Genomic DNA, 23,821 nt, shown 5'->3' with positions numbered 1-23,821 from the left:
GTTTTTTGCAGTGCTTTGCTCAATGTTCTGTTGATTCTCATGTGAGCTTAGTATCATTTACTGGCATTTTCAACCATTATCGTTTACCTTGTTCTACACAGCAATATATACAGTAGCATCATCGAAGCTAATCATAATCATCAAAGATCAAATACACTGCATGCATAACAGCTGGCACTTTGGAAGTGATGTGATACACACAGATATTAAAAAGATACCAATAATAGGGGTACGGTAATCTTAAAAGTAACATTCCTCATTATGTAAAAAAAAACATCCTTAAAAGATATTGTATTCACAGTGAGATCAGGCATTTCTAAGCCTATTGCAAATTGCCGGACGAAAAATGTTGAATCATGAAAAAATTTTGGGCATTTGTAGTTGGGTGCCCCAAGTTATTTTAAAGACCACTTACACAGGTCTCATTTTTAAAATCCTTGTCTCCAAAAACATGCAATTAGACATTTTGTTCAGAATATTGAAGTCAGGAATGTAGATTTGAGGCCAATTTTGTAAAATACCGAAGTGCGCAATGGCGCCACTAGTGGTGAAAATGCAAATTTTCAATACGCGATTACACGAAAACCAAATAAGATAGAGAAGAAATTTAAAATGCATTCTTAATCCTTTCTTTGTATCTTCAAAATGTCCAAAAAATAAAACAAATCTCAGAGGTGAGGGTGTTCAACTTTGAAATGACTCTTATACACATGAAAAGGCTGTATCATCATAATGTATCATCATATTATCATATAATGTATCATCATATTATCTATCATCATATTATTATCATATAATGTATCATCATATTATCATCATCATCATGTATCATAATGTATCATCATAATGTATGACTAGCCGAAAACGTTCGCTTATTGTTTTTTTTTGTAATGTTAAATGTAGCGTTGCTGCTGAGTTGTGTCTGTTTTTGTTTACAATTTTTTTAGCATGCTGATGTAAATGCATGGTTTGCGTGGTTCAAGTGATGTTGACTCTTCTTGTCGCTCAATCACTTGTGACGTAACAGAGTGTCAGCGAAGAATAAACACGGACTCAGCAAACCTGGCAAGGAGTCCGATCCCGTGCGCTACCTAGCGGTGGTGGAGAATGGAAACGAGTCAACCGATGATGAAGGTAAGCGACGCACGCGGCGACGATTGACGTTTGAAAGATGACATCATGCTTTGAATTAATTTCAAATATTATTTTTCCATTTCTATGTAATATTGCACCAACATAAAAGCACATAGAATTGGAGTCGGACATTTACACCCAGGTGGGTAACTTGCAGGAAACACGGAGAAGCTATTTCGTCTTATTCTAAAGTGTCAACAATGTGCCGAGTTAAACACTCCCATCTAAATTCCCATCTCCAATGCAAACTTTATGACACCACAGTATATTTTATGGTTACCACGGTGCATAAGAAATACGCCACGGCGCACAAGAAACCAACAAATGAAGACATGGATGACATTGAGTCGTGCTTCCTCATAGAAACGTCCACTGTAGTTTGTTTTCAAACTGTTCAGTGTTCATCCTACGATCACTCATGGGAAAACACCATCGACCAAGCTGATGATGTCACCTAGCATGACGTCAAACTGGTGCAACAATGACAGTGCATAGATAAGCGACGCTTTTTGCCATTTCTGCGTCGTGCTTCAACGTTATAAAACATCAATCAGACGTCAATCTGAGGGACAACTTTCTATCTATAGCGAGGCGATAGAACTGATAACATTGGTATCCTTCTTGATTCTCTAATGGCAAAACCAGGGCCAGGTTATTGGGCGATGTTCTCGCGGAAAGGCAACCGTGTTTTGATGACGACAATTAGAATTAACTTAACCTTGTTATGACGTAGTAGAGCAATGTTAGCGCGAGCGGACAGCACAATGGAGTTGACAGGTTTGCAATCCGGGATTAATGTCGAACTCTGATCAACTTGAGGTTACGCGGGAATGACAGAATTCTAAACGTTGGTCTTTCAGAATATCTGGGTTGAAGCTATGTTGTAGGGCTTAGGATGCAAGCAGATACTTCATGGTGTAATGCGAAACAATGCTGCAGTGTTAGCTCATAAAGAGATTATTAGTTTGTTTTGTCTGCAACTTTCCTAAACAATTCTGATTGTTATGTTTGTTACGATTAGACAGAAACAAAGAATTTATTAATTGTGTTGACCTGTTATTACAATCAGATGTTGCATTGAAACGCTTCTGGATATCCGAACATGGAATATTGTTTCACTTCCGGTTAGTGCTGGTTGCTAGAACTGTCACAAAAGAGATTTCATGATTATTCGCCCGATGCGTTTGTTCTGCGATGGTGAATTTATTTAGGAAGTTTCATTATTTCACAAAAACTTTTCATTTTGATAAAATATTTGTTGTATTGGGTTGAAAGGTGACGTTTCGTTTCAGACGAAGGTGACTTCTTCAAGTACGAGCCAGTTGCTATTAAGAATGTGAAGTTCTCCTCCAAATACGAAACGAAGGAGAAGCTTGGGCAGTGAGTGACTTCTCCACTTAGTTATCACCGACACCTATGTTGTTACTTCGGTTTGGAAAGCAGAAGTGTTTGTGGCTACATATTGAACTCACAGCTTCTTCTTGAAGTTCATACTGAGAGCTGCTTATGTTTCAATCGCTTTGTCCAAAACTTGGCCTATTATTATTTACAAGGCTACAATAAGATACCGCTTCGTTGTATGTTTCGTTTTAGCTGAAAGAAAAATTTAACTCCATGGAAAGTTAAGGAGAACCTGAAGTTGTGGTGGATCAATAACCCCCCAACATTAAGGTTTTAGAAATTAAATTGCTTCAACTGAACGGTATTCTCCTCAGGGGAAGATTCGGGAAGGTCCATCGCGTCATCCACCGACAGACCGGGAAGCAATACGCCGCCAAGATAATGAGGGCGCTTAAGGCCAAGGACAGGGAGGCCGTCGCCATGGAGATCGAGATTATGAATCAATTGCGTCACCCGAAGCTTGTCCAGCTCATTGATGCGTATCAACATGAAAGAGAGGTTACCATGGTGATGGACCTGTGAGTTGCCATTGATTGGATTGCTTTTTCCATTGTTCATCGCTACTGACATGTTTTTGTAACGTTAAGTTTCATTTGTTACCGTTGCATCAACGTCGCCATGCTGTACTTTGCCGCACGACTTATCCGATATTTGTCACGTCACAGCAAACGTGACGTTATTAAGATGACAGCGGGTAGAATCGAACTCGGGGTTTTTCTTTTTCTGGTGTTCGTGGGGCCGGTGCAAAGTTTCAAATTGTGGTTTTGTGCTGGAGGAATATTTGTTGACTGACGTAATTGTGTTGCTTTTCATTGCGGTTATTCGACGTTACTATTGGTTGAGTGATCATGAAGTAAATATGATGATGACTTCCTCCAGGGTGGCAGGTGGAGAATTGTTCGAGAGGGTCATTGATGAGGACTTTGAGTTTACAGAAGCTGCCTGCATCAAGTACATGCGGCAGATATGCGCCGGAGTCAAGTACATGCATGACAACTCGGTACGTCATTGTGTGAAGTGATTTTATTACGTCAGGATTGATTGTAAATTGGTATTCATGTCTGATGGATGACGTAACCATGGTGTTTTTTTCATCTTCGTTCTCGCCAACATCACCGGAGTTATGATGCTGGCACACGTGTTAGAAACGAGTCTTCTACAAGTCGGTAGTTGTGTACTGAGCAAACCGCAGTAGAGCAAGTGACAGCTGAACTAGCAACATTTGAGCAAGTGGCTGAAGTTAGTACATGATGAAACTGAGCGAGTAATAACTGAGCAGGCCGAAACTTGACATGTTACAAGTCAGCAAATTCAGTTTAGCAAGCGATGACCAATCAAGTCCGACGTGAGCACGTAAATCTCATTTATTGACTTGGCAGTGTAGCTGAAATGAACTTGCTGAGTTGAAGCACTTGCTGAGTAGTCTCATGTCCAGTGGTCCGACGACCATTAGAAACAAACAAAGCATCCCATTTGTGATGCCAAGTAACCATCTTCCTCCTCCACAGATCGTCCATCTGGACCTGAAGCCAGAAAACATCATGTGCATCAACAAGACCGGCACGAAGATCAAGCTAATTGACTTCGGATTGGCGAGGAAGTTCAACCCGAACGAACCAATCAGGGTCCGTATATGGCCTATGATTTTGTCCCGTATCATTGTTTTTCCGACGTCATCACTCATTACTAGGGCCATTTTTATATGACCTTAAAAAATCAATAATATGACTTTATTTTTTGGAAAATATGACTTTATATGACTTTATGTGAAAATCGTTTATTTTTACATGCAAACAACGTCACTCACGGAACTAAAGAGTAAAACATACGCAACATAACAGTAATACACATCCATTTTTATTTTAAACCACTGTTGTAGTAGCCTACAATTTCATGTAGTGTGGAATGTTAGAGTCTTTGAAGTTACGATTTGGACGTAAACATGACTTTAGTAAGGAAAATGAGCGCTCCACAGACGCTGACGTGGGTTGACACTTCTGCAGTTTTGCATAAAGCGCTGGTAAAATGTCTTGTCTTTGTAGCTCCATAACTTGTGTCACATCGTTTTTGTCCAATCGCTTTTTAATGTAATTTTTGAGCTCAAGCGGATCTTTTCCGAAATCAAGGGCATTTAGATCAACATGGGCCTCTTTGATGGTGTACGTAGGCCTACAACTTTCCATTTTGAGTATTAAGTTGACCTCAATGTGTGACCTCATAAAATATAGGTTTGTGACTGTAAGTGTTATGTAGGCTAATCCTACAATTTGCCTTCGTTCAATCAGAAATTGCCTTACTTTCTTAGTGCTTAATTGCTTCACCGTTAAATTGGTATTTTTTATTTAAAGTATACAACGGTAGGACTTTATAACTCAAAAATATGACTATATAACTTAAAAAGCTGATTTATGACCTAACTAGGAAAATATGACTTTATATGACTTCATAACTTTCTTAATATACCTCATAGGGATGCGGTTTTTGCGTTAAAATTGATTTCACGACTTACTGATGCATAGAAAAAAATATGACTTTAATGACTTTAAATGGCCCTACTCATTACGTTGCTCGGCAGGTTATGTTTGGAACACCGGAGTTCGTCGCCCCTGAGGTCATCAATTACGACACAATCAGCTTTCAAACAGACATGTGGAGCGTTGGTGTCATCTGCTACATACTGTGAGTCATTGCTTTGTGTAAGCGCACCGCGTCTTTATCTTACACCACACAAGAAAGTGCAATAGCTGTGGTTGCACAGAACAACCAATGGCCGATGCTGAGGTCCTCTCATGCATTATGATGTCACAAATTCTGACGTTATCGCAGATTGTCCGGACTTTCCCCGTTCTCCGGTGATGTGGACTCGGAGACTCTCTCCAACATCACGGCGGTCCAATGGGACTTTGAGGATGAAGCATTCGACCAGATATCGGATGACGCCAAAGACTTCATCTCCAAGTTGCTCGTCAAGTCACTCAGGTAAGCCCGAGCGTCTGCGTATGACGTCAATTCCCACGTGTGTTGACGCAACAATGACGTGGCATCTGCGCAGGGTGAGGTTCACTGTCGACAAAGCGATGGAACACCGGTGGCTGAAGAAAGATACAAACAAAATGACAAAGAGCAAGTTGGATACAAAGAACTTGAAGAGGTTCCTTGCGAAGAGGAAGTGGCAGGTGAGATGATGTCAGCATCTATATCTTCCGATTGAACAAAGCGATTCGTCGACATTGTGTCGTCAAAGGTTGTCTTGCTTTGTTATTTGTATGCATTATGGCGTCACAAACGGACACGGCTGAATGTGGATTATCGTTTCACTCTATTGACTTCACAGATCAAATGTTAGTTTCCTTTTGTTTAGAAAACTGGAAACGCGGTCCGGGCCTTGGGTCGGTTGACGGCGCTGGCTCGGCTCGCCCCATCGGTGTCTGGTAGCAATGGACAGCAACGAGAGTCTGGATTCTTATCAGCGCTGAGGGCGCAGCTGGTCAGAGAGAAGGAGACAGAAGAGGTGAGAGCTTCCTCCACATCTCCGTGCCACCTATCCAGAGAGATGGCGCGGCGAGTAAAGCGCTTGCTCTCAAATTATGCGATCCTAATTGATCCCCGGCCTGGTTGTTAAAAGAAAATCGGTTAATCTCCTTACAGGGTGAAATAATTTGGTTGGGCATAGTTGCTGGTAGAAAGGCGACCGAGATAACATAACTGGCAACCCTGCTCTTAGGGTCAGTATTATGAGTAATTTATTGGTATTGCTTCAATATTTTATTTTCAAAACTTTTGTTTATTTTATGTTTTGCTCCGCTCGTGAAGTTAACGTTGAAACAACATAACTATCCTAAGTTATAAATGCTCGTTACGTGATCTTCCTTTACGTCAGGTTTCCAGCAAGTACAGACCCGAATTCGTCGAGATGTTTGATGACGTGGAGATAGTCGAGGGTTCGGCAGCAAGATTTTGTTGCGTCATCAGGGGAAACCCTGATCCTGAGGTGATGTGGTTTCGAGACGGCAAGCCCATCAGGGAATCACGTCATTTCCGGTTAGTTGAAATCTTTGTTGCATACGTCATCAAGTGACGTCACGTGGGGTTGTTTGAAAGTAGAAAGTTCAGGGGTTTGAATTTATCAACTATTGATCCAGATGGTGCAAATGTTTGACGGACCGTGTCGCGTATCAAATGATTGACCCTCACTCCTATCGTCTGCTCCCACAAGTGGTCATCAGATAATCATATTTTTACCTGAGGGTAGCGCATGTGGCCGCCAAGAAGTGTACATCTCACTTCAATTAAACATCAACCTTTTCCTCCAGGATCTCTTACACTGACGATGATGTTTGCATCCTCCTCATCACTGAGGCAACGGAGGCTGACGAGGCGGAGTACACATGCAAGGCCGTCAATAGCGAGGGGGAGACTTCGCATTCAGCGGAACTCATCGTCATCACGCCAGGTCTGTGACGTCATCGTACCCGACGACAGAATTATTTGCACACCCGCAATGACGTCACGCACACTGCCTGATCCTCCAAGGAGACCTTACCAGCACTTCGTGATTTTTTGCATTGAATCCACGTTTAAATACGTCCAATCGACTACAAATGATGATTCACCCAAACACATCCCAAATCGTCACCACGAGAAGAGTCCCTTGGTTTATTCTATGACGTCACAATACGTTTTTATTCCGGTGCCACACTGGCACGGTGGGAAGCTCCACAGCGCCATCAAACAGCAATGCATTGTTTGCAACTTGTTGTGTTTTACTATTGGTGTTGATTTATTTGTAAATTTTAAATTATTTTTGTTTCTGTGCTGCCCTGCTTTGCAAATGGTGCTCTAAGCTTCAATGCCACCGAATTACTTGTTTACTTTTGAACGACTTTCTTTTGATGAAATGCTTGCTAATGCTCTGTTACGTCACAATCACATATTGAACTACCCCATCAAATCGCGTTCTCCCCGATAGCTTGTTGATTGTATCACGTGATTGATTTTACCGCTTTAACAAAAACAATCAAATTATCAATAAAGCGCCAACTAAGAAAACGCTGCCTTTATTTGAAAGAAGCTGCGACGATCTCAAATTAGAATCGTTTTCCCAACACACTTTTTGCCTTTTTTTTCATTGATGAATTAATTTTGATCACTGGATGAATTTCTTTGAAATTAATTTCTTATATTTTCAACAGACCCTTGCACTCTTTGCTGCATTTCTTCTTCTTCTTCTTCTTCTTCTCCAATTCATTTCCACGACTCCTCTGGCTACATAAAGGTTGGAGAAACAGCTGTCTTCACTTTCAAAATGTTGCCAACCTTGAAACGAAACAAACGTTTAAAACACTTCCTCAAAACTACGAATGGAAACACTGCAGTTGAGTCGAAGGTCCCGGATGTTGCTTGGTTCAGAGATGAAAAAAGTGAAAAAAACAAAGAAGGAAACTTTTCAAACCTATGTGAATCTTCTACCGATGCAATGACGCCCATACAGCCAAACGACAACCCTAACGTCATTGTGCATAGCAACCAACATGACAATGACCGCGAGGACGTCATTGTGACGAGCTATCTCGTCATCAAAGATGTGTCTAAAAATGACGTCGGCAAGTACATCTGCATAGGTAGTGACGCAAGTAGTGAAGCGCGATGCAGCTACCGACTCGACGTTATCACGGGTGAGTTGACAATGTGATTATTATCGATGATAGTGTTAAATGATTCCGCCTCTTTTTTATGACTTTGAATCGCTATGAAAAGTTCATTTTAAAGCAAAGTTTGTTTTCGATTCGGACGCTGATCGGTCGAGTGAATTCGCTGTGTTGTCGACGAAATGGCATCTTGGCGGCAGTTTGAAGTGGCAGACGCGAAAATAGAGGTCCAGGTCACGACACTCGGTGCCGGTGGCCTCAGATGAGCTACACAAAGAAAGTTTATGCGAGCATAGATGCGTTGTGTTGAGGCCTTATGACGTAACAGTGATTCCACTCTTGTAATTTGTTCTTGATAAGATGAAGCTCTGTTACGAAAGCTGTCAGAAAGAATTTTCACATCAAGGATCGAACTTGAAACTGCGTGTTCTGAAGCAAAATACCCAACCACTTGGTCATCATTTAGACATTGTGTGTCACCACAAATGAAATGGCGCAGGACAAGTAGTTGCAGCGACCAATCTCAAGCTGCGACTTTTGGAATCGTGAAAAATTGAAACAGATTTTTATCAAAGCTGTGAACAACTACATGTGAAAACCTATGTTCATACATGTCTGCCTATCCGATGTCTTACCGTTCAGCTTTGACTCCGGGTCCAGAGTTGACAGACTTTGATTTTTTGAAAAAACACATTAGCCTAGTTTCAAGAAAACGCGTTAGATTGGCTTTAATGTTGTAAGCACCGTAATGCAGTTTGGGTATTTGCTTTATTTATTTTCCTAAAACCATAGTGAGATTTATTTCAATTTATTACAAAGTCGAGGTAGATGTCCGAAACAAAAAAGTTTTGTTCGAAATATTTAGTCGAGTGAATGTTTGCTCGCAATTTATTCATTGAACACAAAGGCTTCATGTATTTCGCAATTTTAAGAAGTAGCTGACGTGCATTTTGAAATTTGTTTCATTCCGAAAGCTGTGATGGAAATTGAAGCAGCAATTTTGAGTGATAAAAACTTGTTTATTTATTGTCGCTGTGCAAGTGTTACGGTAGACCTGTCCAAAAATCAAAGATTTTCAAATTTTTTACCCTCTTGCATTCTTTTCCAAGATTTTGACCAAGAGAAGTCCCCAAATGACAGTCAACCATTTTGCTTTCAGATGATGGGTTACCCTGCCTCAAGAGGCCTAAACATTTCCATTTTTGTCCAAATCACCCATTTTTGTGGCCTGTTGAGTAGGGTGGGTCAAAAAAAATTTTTTCTTCCAAAACATGGCGACAACCCCTTCAGATTATGAGGTTGGTCCTAGAAACTCCCCAAAAAAAATTTGAGCAGGTTTGTTCAAGTATTCGCCAAGCAATGGCCCTTTGAAATTTTCAGTATAGGCCATATGGGAAAATGTATGGTAAAAAAAATTTTTTTTTTGGGTGTTTTTAAGTGTTTTTTTTATCTCTATGCCCTTGCTAACATCTAATATAATCATTTTTGACTGAAATCACCACATATCTGGTATCAATCGATGTTTAAAAGATACAAGAAAAGTTAATTTGATCAAAAATAGTAGCAATATTATGCCTATTTTTGTAAGGGCAATCTTAGTTGAAAGCCTGAACACCGTGTCAAGGTGTCGCCCATCATCCAGGTTTCTCTTATTTGCTGTTAGATCAGGCAAACGAAACTGAACTAAACTACCAATACGTCAATAATTACATCTTGCAGGATGGCAATGTGACTTTTTTGAAATCTGAATAATCGCGCCTTGCCCTTTCTACGCAATGAAGAATTACATTTCTTTTTTCTGCACCATGGGTTAAAATTCCTTTGTACTCTTCCATAATTCTCACATCTCGGTCTGCCACATCGTTTACAACTTTGGTACTCTTTATCACTTTTTCCAATGTTTTATAATTCTGAAACTCCGGCCATCTTTCTACTGCATACTTCAAGAAACCAATGTCTCCCATACTGAATTGCAGCCTATGAAACAATAAAGCAGATCTTGCACCAACAAATTCATGCAATTTTGTGTCAGCAGAGACCGAAGGAAACACTGGCTTTTGTGGAGCCAAATGAACATCATGATTTTTTTGTTTGTTGTGTGCATGTCAACACCTATTTACGCATTGAAGATGCTGCTGTTGCGAAACCAACTAGACTTGGAGCCACACATTTTGCAAAGTCTTCAACAATTCTGAAAACTTGTTGCTATTTTTTATGCTCCTTATTGGTTCCAGTGTCCCATTGCTTCTGAAGCGGCTGTCAATGATTTACCTTTTTATAAGAAAATGATGGAGTATACCTTTGTAACTGAATTTTCAGGAATTGCAAATGTTGCCGTACAAGCCTTCACGCGCCACATGTGGTATTTGACAGAAGAGCTGTTACCATGCGCTTTATGCTCACATCAGCTTTCCACGGAGGATAAAGAAATACTTGCTTAATGCTTACAAACTGTATCACAACTACCAAAAAAATCATGATGTTCATTTGGCTCCACAAAAGCCAGTGTTTCCTTCGGTCTCTGCTGACACAAAATTTTTGAATTTGTTGGTGCAAGATCTGCTTTATTGTTTCATAGGCTGCAATTCAGTATGGGACATTGGTTTCTTGAAGTATGCAGTAGAAAGATGGCCGGAGTTTCAGAATTATAAAACATTGGAAAAAGTGATAAAGAGTACAAAAGTTGTAAACGACGTGGCAGACCGAAAAGTGAGAATTATGGAAGAGTAGGCCTACAAAGGAATTTTAACCCATGGTGCAGAAAAAAGAAATGTAATTCTTCATTGCGTAGAAAGGGCAAGGCGCGATTATCCAGACTTCAAAAAAGCCACATTGTCATCCTGCAACAGTAGTGTAGCCAGGAATTTTGAAAGGGGGGGGGGGGTTTGACGACTCAGCGGCGGGGGGTCTTGGGGGCCTCCCCCAGAAAATTTTGAAAAATTACTTTGAATTTGGTGCATTCTGAAAGCATTTTCAACAAAAATGTGGGTATAAATATTCCTGTAAAGTGGTGCTGTCCGGTGGCATAGCAAAAGGATAAGATCATGTTTTCTTCGGCATTTTTCGGAAATAAAGCTAAGTCTCTATGTTTTCTTGTTGCTAATTCCTGGCTGAGATGTTTGGTAGCCTATTGGCAAAACTCGCTCTTTTCATGCAGTTTTGTATGAAATTAGGCGATTTTGTTCTAGACTGAAAGCATCATTCTCAATATCGTGACGTCACACGCGTGCCAAAAGGGGGGGGGTTGCAACCCCCAAAACCCCCCCTTGGCTACGCCACTGTTCTGCAAGATGTAATTATTGACGTATTGGGAGTTTAGTTCAGTTTCGTTTGCCTGATCTAACAGCAAATAAGAGAAACCTGGATGATGGGCGACACCTTGACACGGTGTTCAGGCTTTCAACTAAGATTGCCTTTACGAAAATAGGCATAATATTGCTACTATTTTTGATCAAATTAACTTTTCTTGTATCTTTTAAATATCGATTGATACCACATATGTGGTGATTTCAGTCAAAAATGATTATTTTAGATGTTAGCAAGGGCATAGAGATTTAAAAAAACACCCAAAAAAAAATTTTTTTTACCATACATTTTCCCATATGGCCTATACTGAAAATTTCAAAGGGCCATTGCTTGGCGAATACTTGAACAAACCTGCTCAAATTTTTTTTGGGGATTTCTAGGACCAACCTCATAATCTGAAGGGATTGCCGCCATGTTTTGAAAAAACAAATTTTTTTTGACCCACCCTACTGTTGAGCCATGATCTTGACGGTTGAACTCACGAAGCGGCGTCGCTTGCAGGCGCCGCGAGGCGAGTGAAACAGTGAAATTCACCAGTGAAAATCAATTTTTGGAGATTTGGCATCATTTTGAGAAGTGTGGTGGAATAAGAAGGTTAAGAAGCAGCACTTAGTGCCACTAGTGATGAAAAAGGCATTTTGCTTATTTCAGGCAATTTATAGCCAGTAAACATCTTTTGAAATTTTTCAATGAGTTTAGTCTGACAGAAAAAGGATTGCAAAGGGGTAAAAAAATTGAAAAATTTTGATTTAAGAACAGGTCTACTGCTAAGGTCTTTTATAGACAATATCATGTTTAAAATGCCACCCCATAATTACCAACTTATCCTCTCACTGTGTTATAGAAGAAAGAACACACAGATTTTTTGAGCTAAAATGCTCTTTCTCAGAAGGAATAGAAAATAAACTAATTGCTAGATTCTAAATACATTTTCTAGCAGAAATATGAAATTTAAAGTGATTTTCATCTTCTTGTAGTAGTAGTAGGGCTAGCCTAGTAGCCTACTACCAATAGTAGTTTTCTTGTAGCAATAGTAGTAGGATAAGTTAGCAGCAAATGTCACCGCGGCGTCATTCAATTTTAGACCTGCTAACCGAAACGTATTGCGAGTTATGTTGAAAAGATATTTTTCTAAAGAAGTGGAAGTATTTATTTCCTTGTCATGCTACTTTGCTTCATAATGTGTCACGCCCAAGCTAATGAAACGTTCATTAAATCATATCCTCTCGGAACGAGTATGTATTGTGATGTACAGAATAATAATAACCATGTTTTATTTTGCACCCATTGCGATAACAAACATTATCGTTATCACATTGATCCATGATGCGATACAACAGATAGCAGGAAGCAGCGAAGCGACATATAGTCTTCGCGTGAGCTGCTCTCTTATTTTGGCTCCATTAAGAGTCTTGCCGAGAGACATCCTCGTGCTCTGGAGCGGTGTCGAACCGATGTCCTTTCGAACGTCGCGCAGACGTTCTCACCAATTCGGCCACGCACCCGACCTTCTCAGACGAACCTAACGAACCGAAACTTTTTGCCGCGGAACTTGAAACCGAAGTGGGAGCGACGGAAATGTTTCCTAACACTTTGCGTAATTTGTAGCTGAGTGAGCTCGTTAATGTTCGAAGAGTGTGAAGCAACGGAGCCAAGCACTTTCAATTTTTAAACATTTTGCATTTCTGTAGATTAATGCATTTTCTTTCAACTCACTGCAAAAACAAACAAATTCTCCTTTGAAATGAAACACGAAATTATTGATGGTGCATTATGACGTTGATTGGTATTGGTATTATGACGTATGCAGACGATATGACGTTTAAGAAGTCGAGCGGGATCTCCCCCATGTTTGTAACAGCACCGCAAGATCTGACTGTGAGTGAGGGGTCGGAGGCAATCCTGAAGTCCGTCATCATTGCGCAACCACCTCCCGTTGTGACGTGGAAGTTGTTTGGCTCCACCTTGAAGAGCGGGGAAAGACTCAAGTAATTATTTGATCACTGGCTGAGGCTGCAGCAAGTTTTTGAAATGTTCTGGAAGCTTGTTTGCCAACGCCAAAATGTTTATAGCAATTTTGCGTTCCGTTGATTCCCGAATAGCTTGTTTGTTTGTCTTTGAGCCGATTTGCTTTTTCAACTCGGCTTGAAGACAAACATTTTTGCTGTCTTCAGCATCTTGTATTTTTGGCATGTTGGTCTGTTTCATAACCTGATGGAGGTTTCTATTGCTTTAAACGAGGAAAGTGAATGATCAAGATGCGATGGTTCGACTCTTTGCCGGATAGACGCTTGAGCAACGCGTTGGTAAACCGATCCTGCGTCAGCAGCTCAAAGCCATTGTCTACAAGTATGATAAACTTCCAGGAAAGAATTTTCAACGAGGCTTTCTTAACCCAATGATAAACATTTCCACCATCGATCAATGTAGCCTAGCCTTGTTTGTTTGGTAGAAAAGATTCTACAAAAGCTTCTCTGACAAATTGTAATGGTTGGTTCCTCATCTCGTTAGTGGCTTCCAACTAAGCAGCTATCTTCCACTCAGGTTTCATCAAATAGGATCCAATGTGAGTCTGCTCATCCATGCCACCAAGTGGTACGATAGGTAAGCTGTCAACACCATATTGCGCTAAAGAATTTCAATATCAGCACAGCGAGAATGCACTGGCGCATGCAGAGCAGAGGTATAGCGTACGGACTGACTTTTGTCTTCACTGTTCCAATCCATAACAAGCATGTTGGCGACAAATTATACTTGCGAAAAAATCATTTTACTTTAACTGTAAATGACGTAATCATGACGTTTTATCGTTGTCGTCAGTGGACGGTACGAAGTGATTGCTGAAAACCCATTAGATGTCGCAAGATGCAGCGTGGACCTGCTGGTGCAACCCCGAGAGCATCCCACCCCTGAGTTCAATGGGGCCCCTGTATTCCTGAGGAGGACCCAATCCATGCCCCTCAAAGTTGGGGCCACTATTTCCTTCAAGTGTAATATTGCCGGGATTCCCCAACCCCAGGTGAGACAACTTGCAGCTTTCTGATCTAATTTCAATAAATGACCTTAAAAAAAGGAAACGATTTTCTTTCTTGTCTTTGCAACTTCAAGAGCGAGATGTCATTGTTTTGCTAATAATCGACTCCAGAAAAACAAAATGGCGACTATTGCTAATTTCTTTGTAATTTTGTGGTCGTGATGACGTCACCGCATCAAATGTTTAGGTTTGCTGGAGGAAGGATGGTTCTTTAGTGACACCCAGCGTCAATCCTCGTTACATCATAAGCGCCGCGTCCGACGGAAGTCACGCACTGTCGATCTTGGAGGCGCGATTGACGGATTGTGGAAAGTTTGTCTGCGCGGCGGAGAACTCGCGAGGGATGGCATTGTGCGCCGCGCAACTGGCAGCACTTGGAAGTAAGCGGATGAATCGGCTCAAAGACAATCTCTTTCGTTGTGGCGGGAAATTAAGAGAGCATTCGTTGTGACGTCATAACTGAACGTTAAGGTTCTGATACAAAGATGTAATACAAAAGTTGATCTATTCTTGTATACCGTATTTACTTGATTGTAAGCCGCGGCTTATAAAGTTTTTTTTCCATCATGTTTGCGGCTTAAATTCAAGGGCGGCTTACAATCAAAGGCAGCTTACATTTTTTCTTTTTGCCTTTTTCCTTGTCGACTTTGCCATAGATGTTTTGCCGTACTGCGTTGTCTGATGCCGACAATTGTGAAGTTGTGACGTGCATTTTAAATTGTCACATGCATTTATGACGTGCATTCGAAAGAAAAAAAGGAGTTGTCAGTTTTATTTATGGTCAATAATGAGCGTGAGAGTTAAAATAAACCTGTAAACAGTTTCAGCTTTGCGTGTAAACAGTATTTGCGGCTTACATTCAAGGGCGGCTTACATTAAATTTTTAACACTATTACATGCGGCTTACAATCAAGGGCGGCTTACAATCAAGTAAATACGGTAGTTATCAATTTGAATTTAATCCATGTTTTATAAATATTATAATACTACAGTAATGTCATACAAATTATAGTGTTTATTATAGCGGACGATAGTAATAACAAGTTAATGTTTAGTGAAATTCAAATTTTGCTATATTTATGAAAATATTTAAAGTTGTCTATTCATTTTCATTTCAGCCGAAATATTTGACGGGGCCTTGGGGTACGAAGCCCCTTTCTTATGCCCCATGTTTGTTACTCGCCCTTACAACGCCACGGTCCGGGAGGGCCGTTCAATGACCTTCCAGTGTACTGTTTATGGCTCCCCAGTCCCCATCCTGACCTGGCATCGCGCAGATGGCGCCGAGATTGTCACTGGACCTCGTCATCAGGTGATGTTGCTGTGACGTAAGCCCCTGTGGAACGGGCCACTCGAATAGAAACTCTGCACTTTACGCTTTTTCCAACGACGCAATGCATAAGATCTTTAAAGAAACTTTCCGTTCACATGCAATACAGTAATTTCGGTCACTTAACGCATTGACCAGAATTAATCATAACTTGATATTTCATGACTCCCCATTCCCCAGTCCCCATACTCCCCACACCCCACACACTCCACACACCAGGATGATGCGATTGTGTAAATGAACAATAGGTATATCCAATAGGTACATGAAGTATTGCTGATGTGGACCAGAACTATGATCTGGAAATAATACTAAATCTAAATCAGGGATGTCTGAACTCATGGAGTCATCACCGTAAGAAAATAAAACACTTTGGAAGTGCGAACAAAATTTGTCTAAATTATGTTTTTGCAAATATATATTTGAAAACACAAAATTAACAATTTAACCAAATTTGCAACTTTCTTGTCGTTGCGGTGTTACGACTGCTCCACCTGTCCATGTCTGAACTCATAATGTCGAATGTCTGAATTGCTTCTCTGTTACAAGTTTATGTTTTCAAGTCGTTCTAATATTTATCACAAAAGTTGTCTTCTCTCTACAGATCGAAGACCTGCAGTCCCACCATACTCTGCGCATTGTCGATGTGCGCATACAAGATGGTGGCAGCTACTTTTGCACAGCAACGAACGAAGCAGGTGATTGTGACGTAACATTCAGTGTGACGTCAGCAGTTGAGAGGTGGATTAGTATAGTATCAAGATGTTACAAAATATATATCCAGCGATCAAGATTGCGGGGTTTGTTGCAATCACTCGCACCGCGACGTAAGGAAGCCAGCTCTTGGCCATTGTGACGTATGTTGCGTGTTGACGTTTAGTTACGTGCGCAGGTGAGGCGTCATGCAGTGTGAAACTGGAAGTTGAACGCGGAAGGAAACCGATTGCGCCATCTATCGGATGGGGACTGTCCGGAAGAAGAACGCCCCTAGTGGAGAAAAAAACATCTACATCTCGAAATGTGACGCTGACGTGGGGAAAGAACTCGAAAGTGACACTGACAGTGAGGGGGGCCCCTAGACCGGACGTGGCCTGGTTTAAAGATGGGAGGCCGATAGTGACAAAGAACAGGTTGTGATCAAACAATTAATCTTACATTTAATTTTTTGAGCAATTTCCATCTGTTTGATAACAAATGAGCTGATGTACTATAGCAACCCCCAACATGCGTCGTTTGAAATGACGTTTCTTGATCGCTCTCATGACGTCATTTTGTTGCTTAGATACCGCGTCAGTCACGTCGAGGACGCTCATCAGCTCCAGATAGCGAGAGTATCGAAAGTGGACGAAGGGTTGATCTACGTCATTGCCTCCAACCCAGGGGGGATTTCCACCACACTTTTGTACGTCACTGTCAATGGTGGGTTAACAAATGTTACGTTGCAGTAACATTTCCATTTCATGAAAGACAAAATTCGTTTAAATCGTCAACGTCCTTTTTCATTGTCAAATGTCAAATTGGAAATCTTGAACGTGCAAAGAACTGCATGGAACCAACTGAAGCATGACAAGCCACAAACTATACATTGTGAATTGGTTTAAGGTGATCGCGGCCGCTCGTGCTCCTCACATACGAACACGATTGAAAAGGTCAAATGCGACATGTACGGAACTGTCTGCGCCGTGCCCCAGTGTGCCTCGTCTGTCAAGACAGGCCACTGGTGCCAACTTGATTGGCACCTTTGCATGTTTTTACTTCAAATCGCTGCACTCTCAATAATTTCCTGTTTAACCAAAGAATCCCTTCAAATAACTAAACAACCGATAAGCATGTAAATGTACTTTTCAAAATACGTACAAAACTAAAATGTTAAAATTTAAACAAAAAGTTGTCTTGGTGGGATTTGGAAAACATAATATGACGTCACTTTCATGCAGATAAAAGTAATTGTCGAGACGTGGAATGGGCGCCTCCTATGGTGTTGTCTGTCCGAGAGGGAGCCGATGCTGTCGTCCAGTGTGTCCTCCCAGAAGATAAGGAGCCGGCTTCATGGTGGAAAGAAGGAAGAATTCTTCCTGATGACGTAGATAAATATGAGATGTCATCTGCAGGGTGAACACAAAAGAATGCTTTATGACAAAATAATTCTATAAAATTATTAACTGGAAGAAAGGGATCAACATATGGATCCCTGTGCGCATGTGGAATATTATGTATAAATATTTCAACTGTGTCTTATTCTTCTAATAACTTTTACATCCTATTATTTTTTTGAGAGCTTTATTATATCAAAAAATGGAAGACAATTTTGCCAATCGCTTCTGTATTTTTGACGCCGTCATTGGATCATCATTTGGATGTCAGTTCTTCCGACACTTTTCTTCAATATTTCCATACGCATTGTTTTGTTTGATTAATGACGTTTTTAGTAAACTACGAAATCGTAAAGTTTACTGCAAAATTTTAATATTTTGTATAAACACCTTCCAGATTGCATCGTCAACTCACAATATATTCTGTTACGTCACAAGATAGGGGTGAATACACGTGTAAAGTTGCCGACCAATCAGCTAACGCGGAAGTACGAGTTTTTGAGCGTGGCGATGACGACAAGGAGAGAAGAGGTGAGGTCGTTAGCTTTTAGTGAATTTGTTCGTTCAATATTGGTCAGTTAATTCATGATGGTTAGGATGGTGGCTACTAGTTTTCATTTTATGATTATCTCGTGTTGTGCTTCCGTTCACTTTGCGTAATCTGCCCGGACATTTCTCTGAACAATTCCCTTTTTCTTTCAAACACTTGGCTCGTTGTGCTGCATAATTTTGCAGTTTTCATTTCGTGTATGAGCGAAGTAAAGCAGTTCTCAAACGTTTAGATAAGAACACATTTTGCTGTTATACTGTACATTTTTCTCATCATCAGTCGTCATCTCCGCTTGCGGCAGATTGCGCATCAACATGGGTTATTTGCTTCCAAGAGTGGCGATTTTGAGCCAACTCGACGCTTCTCTTCTATCTGTTATTCAATGTAGAATTAGTTTTCCTTTGAAGGCTCGATAAGGGCTAGATGCATAGCCGAAAAGGTTTGCTATTTTGTTTTGTTATAATGTTAAATGCATTTTTGTTGCTCAGCCATGTCTGTTTATAGTTAAAAACGTAACATCTTTACCCAATTTGTGTCATAATATCTAGAAAAAAATATTATCAAGCGATTTCTTCATCAGGTAACAATTTAAGAAGTCCTCTTCATGATGAAACAAACTTTTGCGATGCGGTTGCTATGGGAAACATGGAGGATATAGAAGAGACTCATTCTGTCTTCAAATCTATTGATCCATCAGGGAAGAGGATTAAGGTTCTTAGTGGATCAGCTTCCTCAGTGATGGAGGTCCCTGAGGATGGCACTTTCATCATGCAGCACACCCTGTCAGAACCAATGGAGGGGTGCACTTGGAGTTTAGATGGGAAACGGATCGAGAACGGTGAAAGGTGCAAGGTAAAGGGCATGCTACGAAGCAATCAGGAAGAAAATATAGAAGTGATGGTACTTTTATTTTCATCATTTTGCATCTTTTTTTCACTTATCTTGGATTGTCATGTACGGAAGTTTTAAAACAAATAACTGTGTTTAAAAACAGAACTATAGACTCTAGAAAACAAAATAATTTTTGTTGTTATCTTCTCGAATAAAATGGTTGAAGTTCAATGTGACGACTTGCGGAACCATCGACTCCAGAAATGACGACATTGTGCCGTCATATCCGGTTAAGGGAAACATATGCGCTCGTCACGCAGGCTAATGAGTTATTGTTGCCAGATTCGCGAAAAAGGTTCCAAGCATTCGTTAATGATCCTGAAAGTTCGTCGGGAGGATGCCGGTGATGTCATCTTTCGCGTTCCGGATTGTGACGTAAGCGTGACGACAACTTTGCATGTGCAAGGTGAGTGGGAAGTTAACTCATTTTTTGGTTGCTTGAAGTCAATTGCAGCTTCAGAAAGTTTGTAATGACGTATGTTGTTTGCAGAACTGCCACTTGCCCCAAAGCAAATCAACGTCATCAAGTATGACGACACTTCTGTGAAGTTGACATGGCAACCGAACAATTCAGATGATGTTTGTTACGTCATAGACGCTCAATCTGCTTCCATGACAGGGTGGAAGGAGGTAGTTAGTGATGTAGAGAAAAGTATTTTTTGGAATGTGTTGAACGAATGACATCAGATAAGATGACAAACGAATTGGTTTCTTCGAAGTAGCCTACTTGTTGGACCGCGCTGCTTTACAATCCACATTGTTAGCAAGGCGATTGTTCTTGCTGGTTACCAACTGGATGGATATCTTAGTGACGCAATAATAATAATAATAATAATAATAACAACATTTATATAGCGCCACATCCACAGTCAAACTATGCTCCTGGGCGCTGTACATGACAATGGTGATAATACGGTAATTTCAGTCATAATGTTCATTGAAGTAGAACGTTTTCAAGCGAGTTTTGAATTCATGTTTTGTTTTTCTCTTGTGGCAATGAATTTAATCGGTTGCAGATTGGACGAGTCTCGACATCGAACGATTCGTTCGTCATCGACAACCTGCATCCGGGAACGCATGAATTCCGCGTAAGAGCGCACAACAGTGTTGGCTTCAGCAAAGAGTTTGTGACGTCATCATCGATATACATCAGTAAGTGTGAAGAATTAATTTGTTTGAAAAACTTCCCATTGTTTGATATTTCTTTCTTTCTACCGAGCGTTCAATGAATCAACTTGCGGTTGCAGGGGCACCAATCATGATTACACAAGGGCTCAAAGATGTTGAAATAGAGGAGGGAAACACTGCTAGCCTGAGCGTCCACATGAACCAGCCAGACGTAGAAGGAGGGTGGTACTTGAATGGGATGAAGCTGTTGCCGAGGTAATGTAAAAACTTACTCATGCATTCTTCAAACTAAGTGTTTTTGTAAGTATGCGTAGTCTAAGTGGTTTTAATATTTCGACAAGACTTTGATTTTGAAAAAATATTCACCTTTTTGCTGCTGCCATTTTTAAGCCATGTCGCGTTTATTTTATGACTTCACAGTGAAATGTGTGACGTTGCGACATCCGGGAACGTTCATTCGCTGACGATTAGGAATCTCACAGAAACTGGACGAGCGACGGTCATGTTCATCACCAGTTGTGGAAGTCAATCGTCAGTCAGTCAGCTGATGGTCACCGGTAAGTCATGTGCACTGACGATTAAGTTCAATCTTGTTTCGTGTTTATTTTCTTAGCCATGCAATAATAAAATCAAGTTAAACACTTGTTGACGTAGCAATGTGTGACGTAACAATATGTGGGTGTGTGTGTGTGTGTATGGGTGGGTGTGTGTGTGTGTGTGTGTGTGTGTGTGTGTGTCGCGGCAGTGCATGGTACAGGGGGCACTTAGTTACAAGCTCCTCTGCTAAATTCACAGATATTTAAGGTTTGGGCAATCAAAACAAACTTGTGCTGTTTTTGTCTTCTCAAGATCTTCTTGCAAAGTGTCGTTTGTAACAATCGAGCATTCTCCAAAATCGTTGAGACGCGAATTAACTGTGATGCCTTTCCTGCCGAATAGGTTTCAATATTTTAATTTTCCTAGACGCTATAATCTTCATTCGGAAAAAATCTGAGCAACTTATTGAACAACCTTGTGGCAACTTTCAATTGACGCATTGTTGTCAATAAAAGGCGTAAACAACCCAAAAACGCTTCATGGCTTAACGTTGAATGTCTGCTGGTCTATGTCATAAGTGAGCCTAATAAAAAGACAGTGCGATTGAATCTATCCCGTCGACACTCGCCCACAATGCTGGGAGTGGGAACAACTAAGTTCCCGTTGCTGATATTTTTGAATTCGTGTGAACAAAATTACTACAGTTAACAATACTTGTCTTTGCCCATGCTGGTTTAATTTTATATTTGACTGTTAATAACAATCATGTTTTATTTGAGCTCATTGCGACAACATACAGTACACTGATATCACAGATGCAATGCAACAGACGATAGGAAGCAGCGAAGTGACATATGGTCTTCGAGTCAACTGCTCCCCTTATTTTGGCACGCCATTAAGTATCTTTTGCCGAGACACAGCCGCGTGCTCTAGAGCGGTGTCGAACCCACGGCCTTTCGAACGTCACACAGACGATTTCACCATTCGGCCAGGCGACCAAGTGTTGCGAACATACATAACTAGCAAAACTAAAATAGTTGATTCCACTAAAAACTGTGGTGCAGTCAATCACCTCTGATCATGTCTGATTGCTTTATTTATGAAGGAAAGTCAGTTGCGGTAGTAAAGAAGCTTTGTGACGTCACAGTGATGGAGAACGGCGAGGCGACATTTACTATCGCGTTGTCGCGGACTGTCAAAAAGACGGCGCTGTGGTATTACAAGGTAAGAAATGTCATGTTCGCGCTCCACGAGTTGTGTATAGTTAGTATTCCGGAAATGTCGTCACTCGGGATGGCGAATCTGTGCCAACTGATCAGGTGATCGAAAGACTCTTGTGATGTCATGATGTAAACATGACGTCACCAACGGTCGTCCTTGACAGAGCGCGATCTGCATCGTTGACATTTAACATTTCTGGCTTAAACTTTGCTGGATTCTGCCAACACTGTAAGACGAAAGCTTTGCTTCTCGCCGAAATTGTAACCCAGTGATGACGAATTTACTTAGGGAGTGCAGCTCCACGAGTCGGATAACGTCATAATGACATCACATGGAGAGTACCTGACCTTACTGATGAAAGAGGTCAAAAGTACTGGAGAAATTCGATTTGAAATTTCAGGTCAGTCGTATTAAGAGAGGGGGGCGTTAATTTCAACTTTAGCCTTGATTTTAGGGTACAACAGTATATTCTAAGACCTCTCGTCCAAACCTTCCCTACCCTGAAAATTACTTTTCGCATAAAATTGCCTTGTATTGCAAGGACGTTAACTTTTGTGGCAACTCAACTTCAAATTTTGTTTGCTACTGTGCTAACACAGGTTAAAAATGTTGCAAGACAGCCGTAAACAGTTTGTTTGGTCTTGGTTTCATGGTAAAACACAAGAAAGGAGGTCATTTCGATTTGTGCGCATGACTGCGCGCATGCGCAAAAACGTACCGAAAATACAGATATTCTCTATTGCAGAAAGACAGAGTAGGTTACCAGATTAAATTGATCCAAGGGTATTGCACAGCTTTTGCCACACAACAATGACTTCGTCAGTACATGTCACTCTTACAAAAGTAGAACCTTAATTCTTCGTCAGTGATAAGATACTGTAGATGTATAGGCCTAGTTACTAACAAAAAACTTAAAATACATGTAAATATAACCATATTCACTTCAAATCTATTTTGAAACTTTCACTGGCTTGTTGCTCTTTCCTGCACTAAAGTGTGTGAATATTTCTGTAAAGACCAAATTGAAGACTCAAAAAGTCTTCAATTTGGACAGACATTTCAATATTTTTCCACCAAAGGTCTTAAAACATACTGTTGTATCCTAAAATCAGGGCTAAAGTTGAATTCGAAAAAACCCGATTAAACCCCTCGCCAGTCATATTGGGATTGTGGGTTATTTCGTTAAAACAAAATCTGAACAATTTAAAAGCATCTTTTCAAATAAAAATATAAAATTTGCCCCACCTGCACAACAAGTATCTGTGGTATCACTCGCCAACGTCCGGAGTGCACGGTGGTTCGAATCCTCTGCAAGTATAAGACACAATCAGGGATATGGTTCAGAAGATGTTTCAGACCAATGATAACCGTTGTTTTGCACATATACCACAAACTATGCCCGATTGCTTATTGGTCTTCTTGCCTGGTTTTAATGAGATTTTATTGTCTAAAAATGTGTTGATGTGTGAAAGCTATTAATGCTAATATGGAAGTGTTTCAGGCGAGCCCCAGTTGACCTGCACCGCTCGTTTAATCGTCGACAAGTGG

General features: G+C 40.7%; 1 protein-coding gene across 3 annotated transcripts in view; it reads left to right on the top strand.

Moving 5' to 3' along the window:
* LOC145788264 (myosin light chain kinase, smooth muscle-like) overlaps nt 1-7,577 on the top strand; it is a 39,294-nt gene extending 31,717 nt beyond the window's left edge. For all 3 annotated transcript variants that reach the window (XM_082600045.1, XM_082600044.1, XM_082600046.1), the window contains 11 exons: nt 1,028-1,134; nt 2,427-2,514; nt 2,850-3,053; nt 3,415-3,535; nt 4,044-4,160; nt 5,111-5,214; nt 5,362-5,514; nt 5,588-5,711; nt 5,897-6,046; nt 6,416-6,576; nt 6,849-7,577. In XM_082600045.1, coding sequence (XP_082456171.1) covers nt 1,028-1,134; nt 2,427-2,514; nt 2,850-3,053; nt 3,415-3,535; nt 4,044-4,160; nt 5,111-5,214; nt 5,362-5,514; nt 5,588-5,711; nt 5,897-6,046; nt 6,416-6,576; nt 6,849-6,996 — 1,477 coding nt within the window. In that variant the 3' untranslated portion in view covers nt 6,997-7,577. The remainder of the gene's footprint in view (nt 1-1,027; nt 1,135-2,426; nt 2,515-2,849; nt 3,054-3,414; nt 3,536-4,043; nt 4,161-5,110; nt 5,215-5,361; nt 5,515-5,587; nt 5,712-5,896; nt 6,047-6,415; nt 6,577-6,848) is intronic.
* Nucleotides 7,578-23,821: the final 16,244 nt, after the last annotated feature.

The sequence above is a fragment of the Aplidium turbinatum genome, chromosome 2 (assembly GCF_918807975.1).
Source record: "Aplidium turbinatum chromosome 2, kaAplTurb1.1, whole genome shotgun sequence".
Classification (NCBI taxonomy): Eukaryota; Metazoa; Chordata; class Ascidiacea; order Aplousobranchia; family Polyclinidae; genus Aplidium; species Aplidium turbinatum.
The sequence above is the reverse complement of the archived record's forward strand: the minus strand, read 5'-3'. Positions and strand labels throughout refer to the sequence as shown.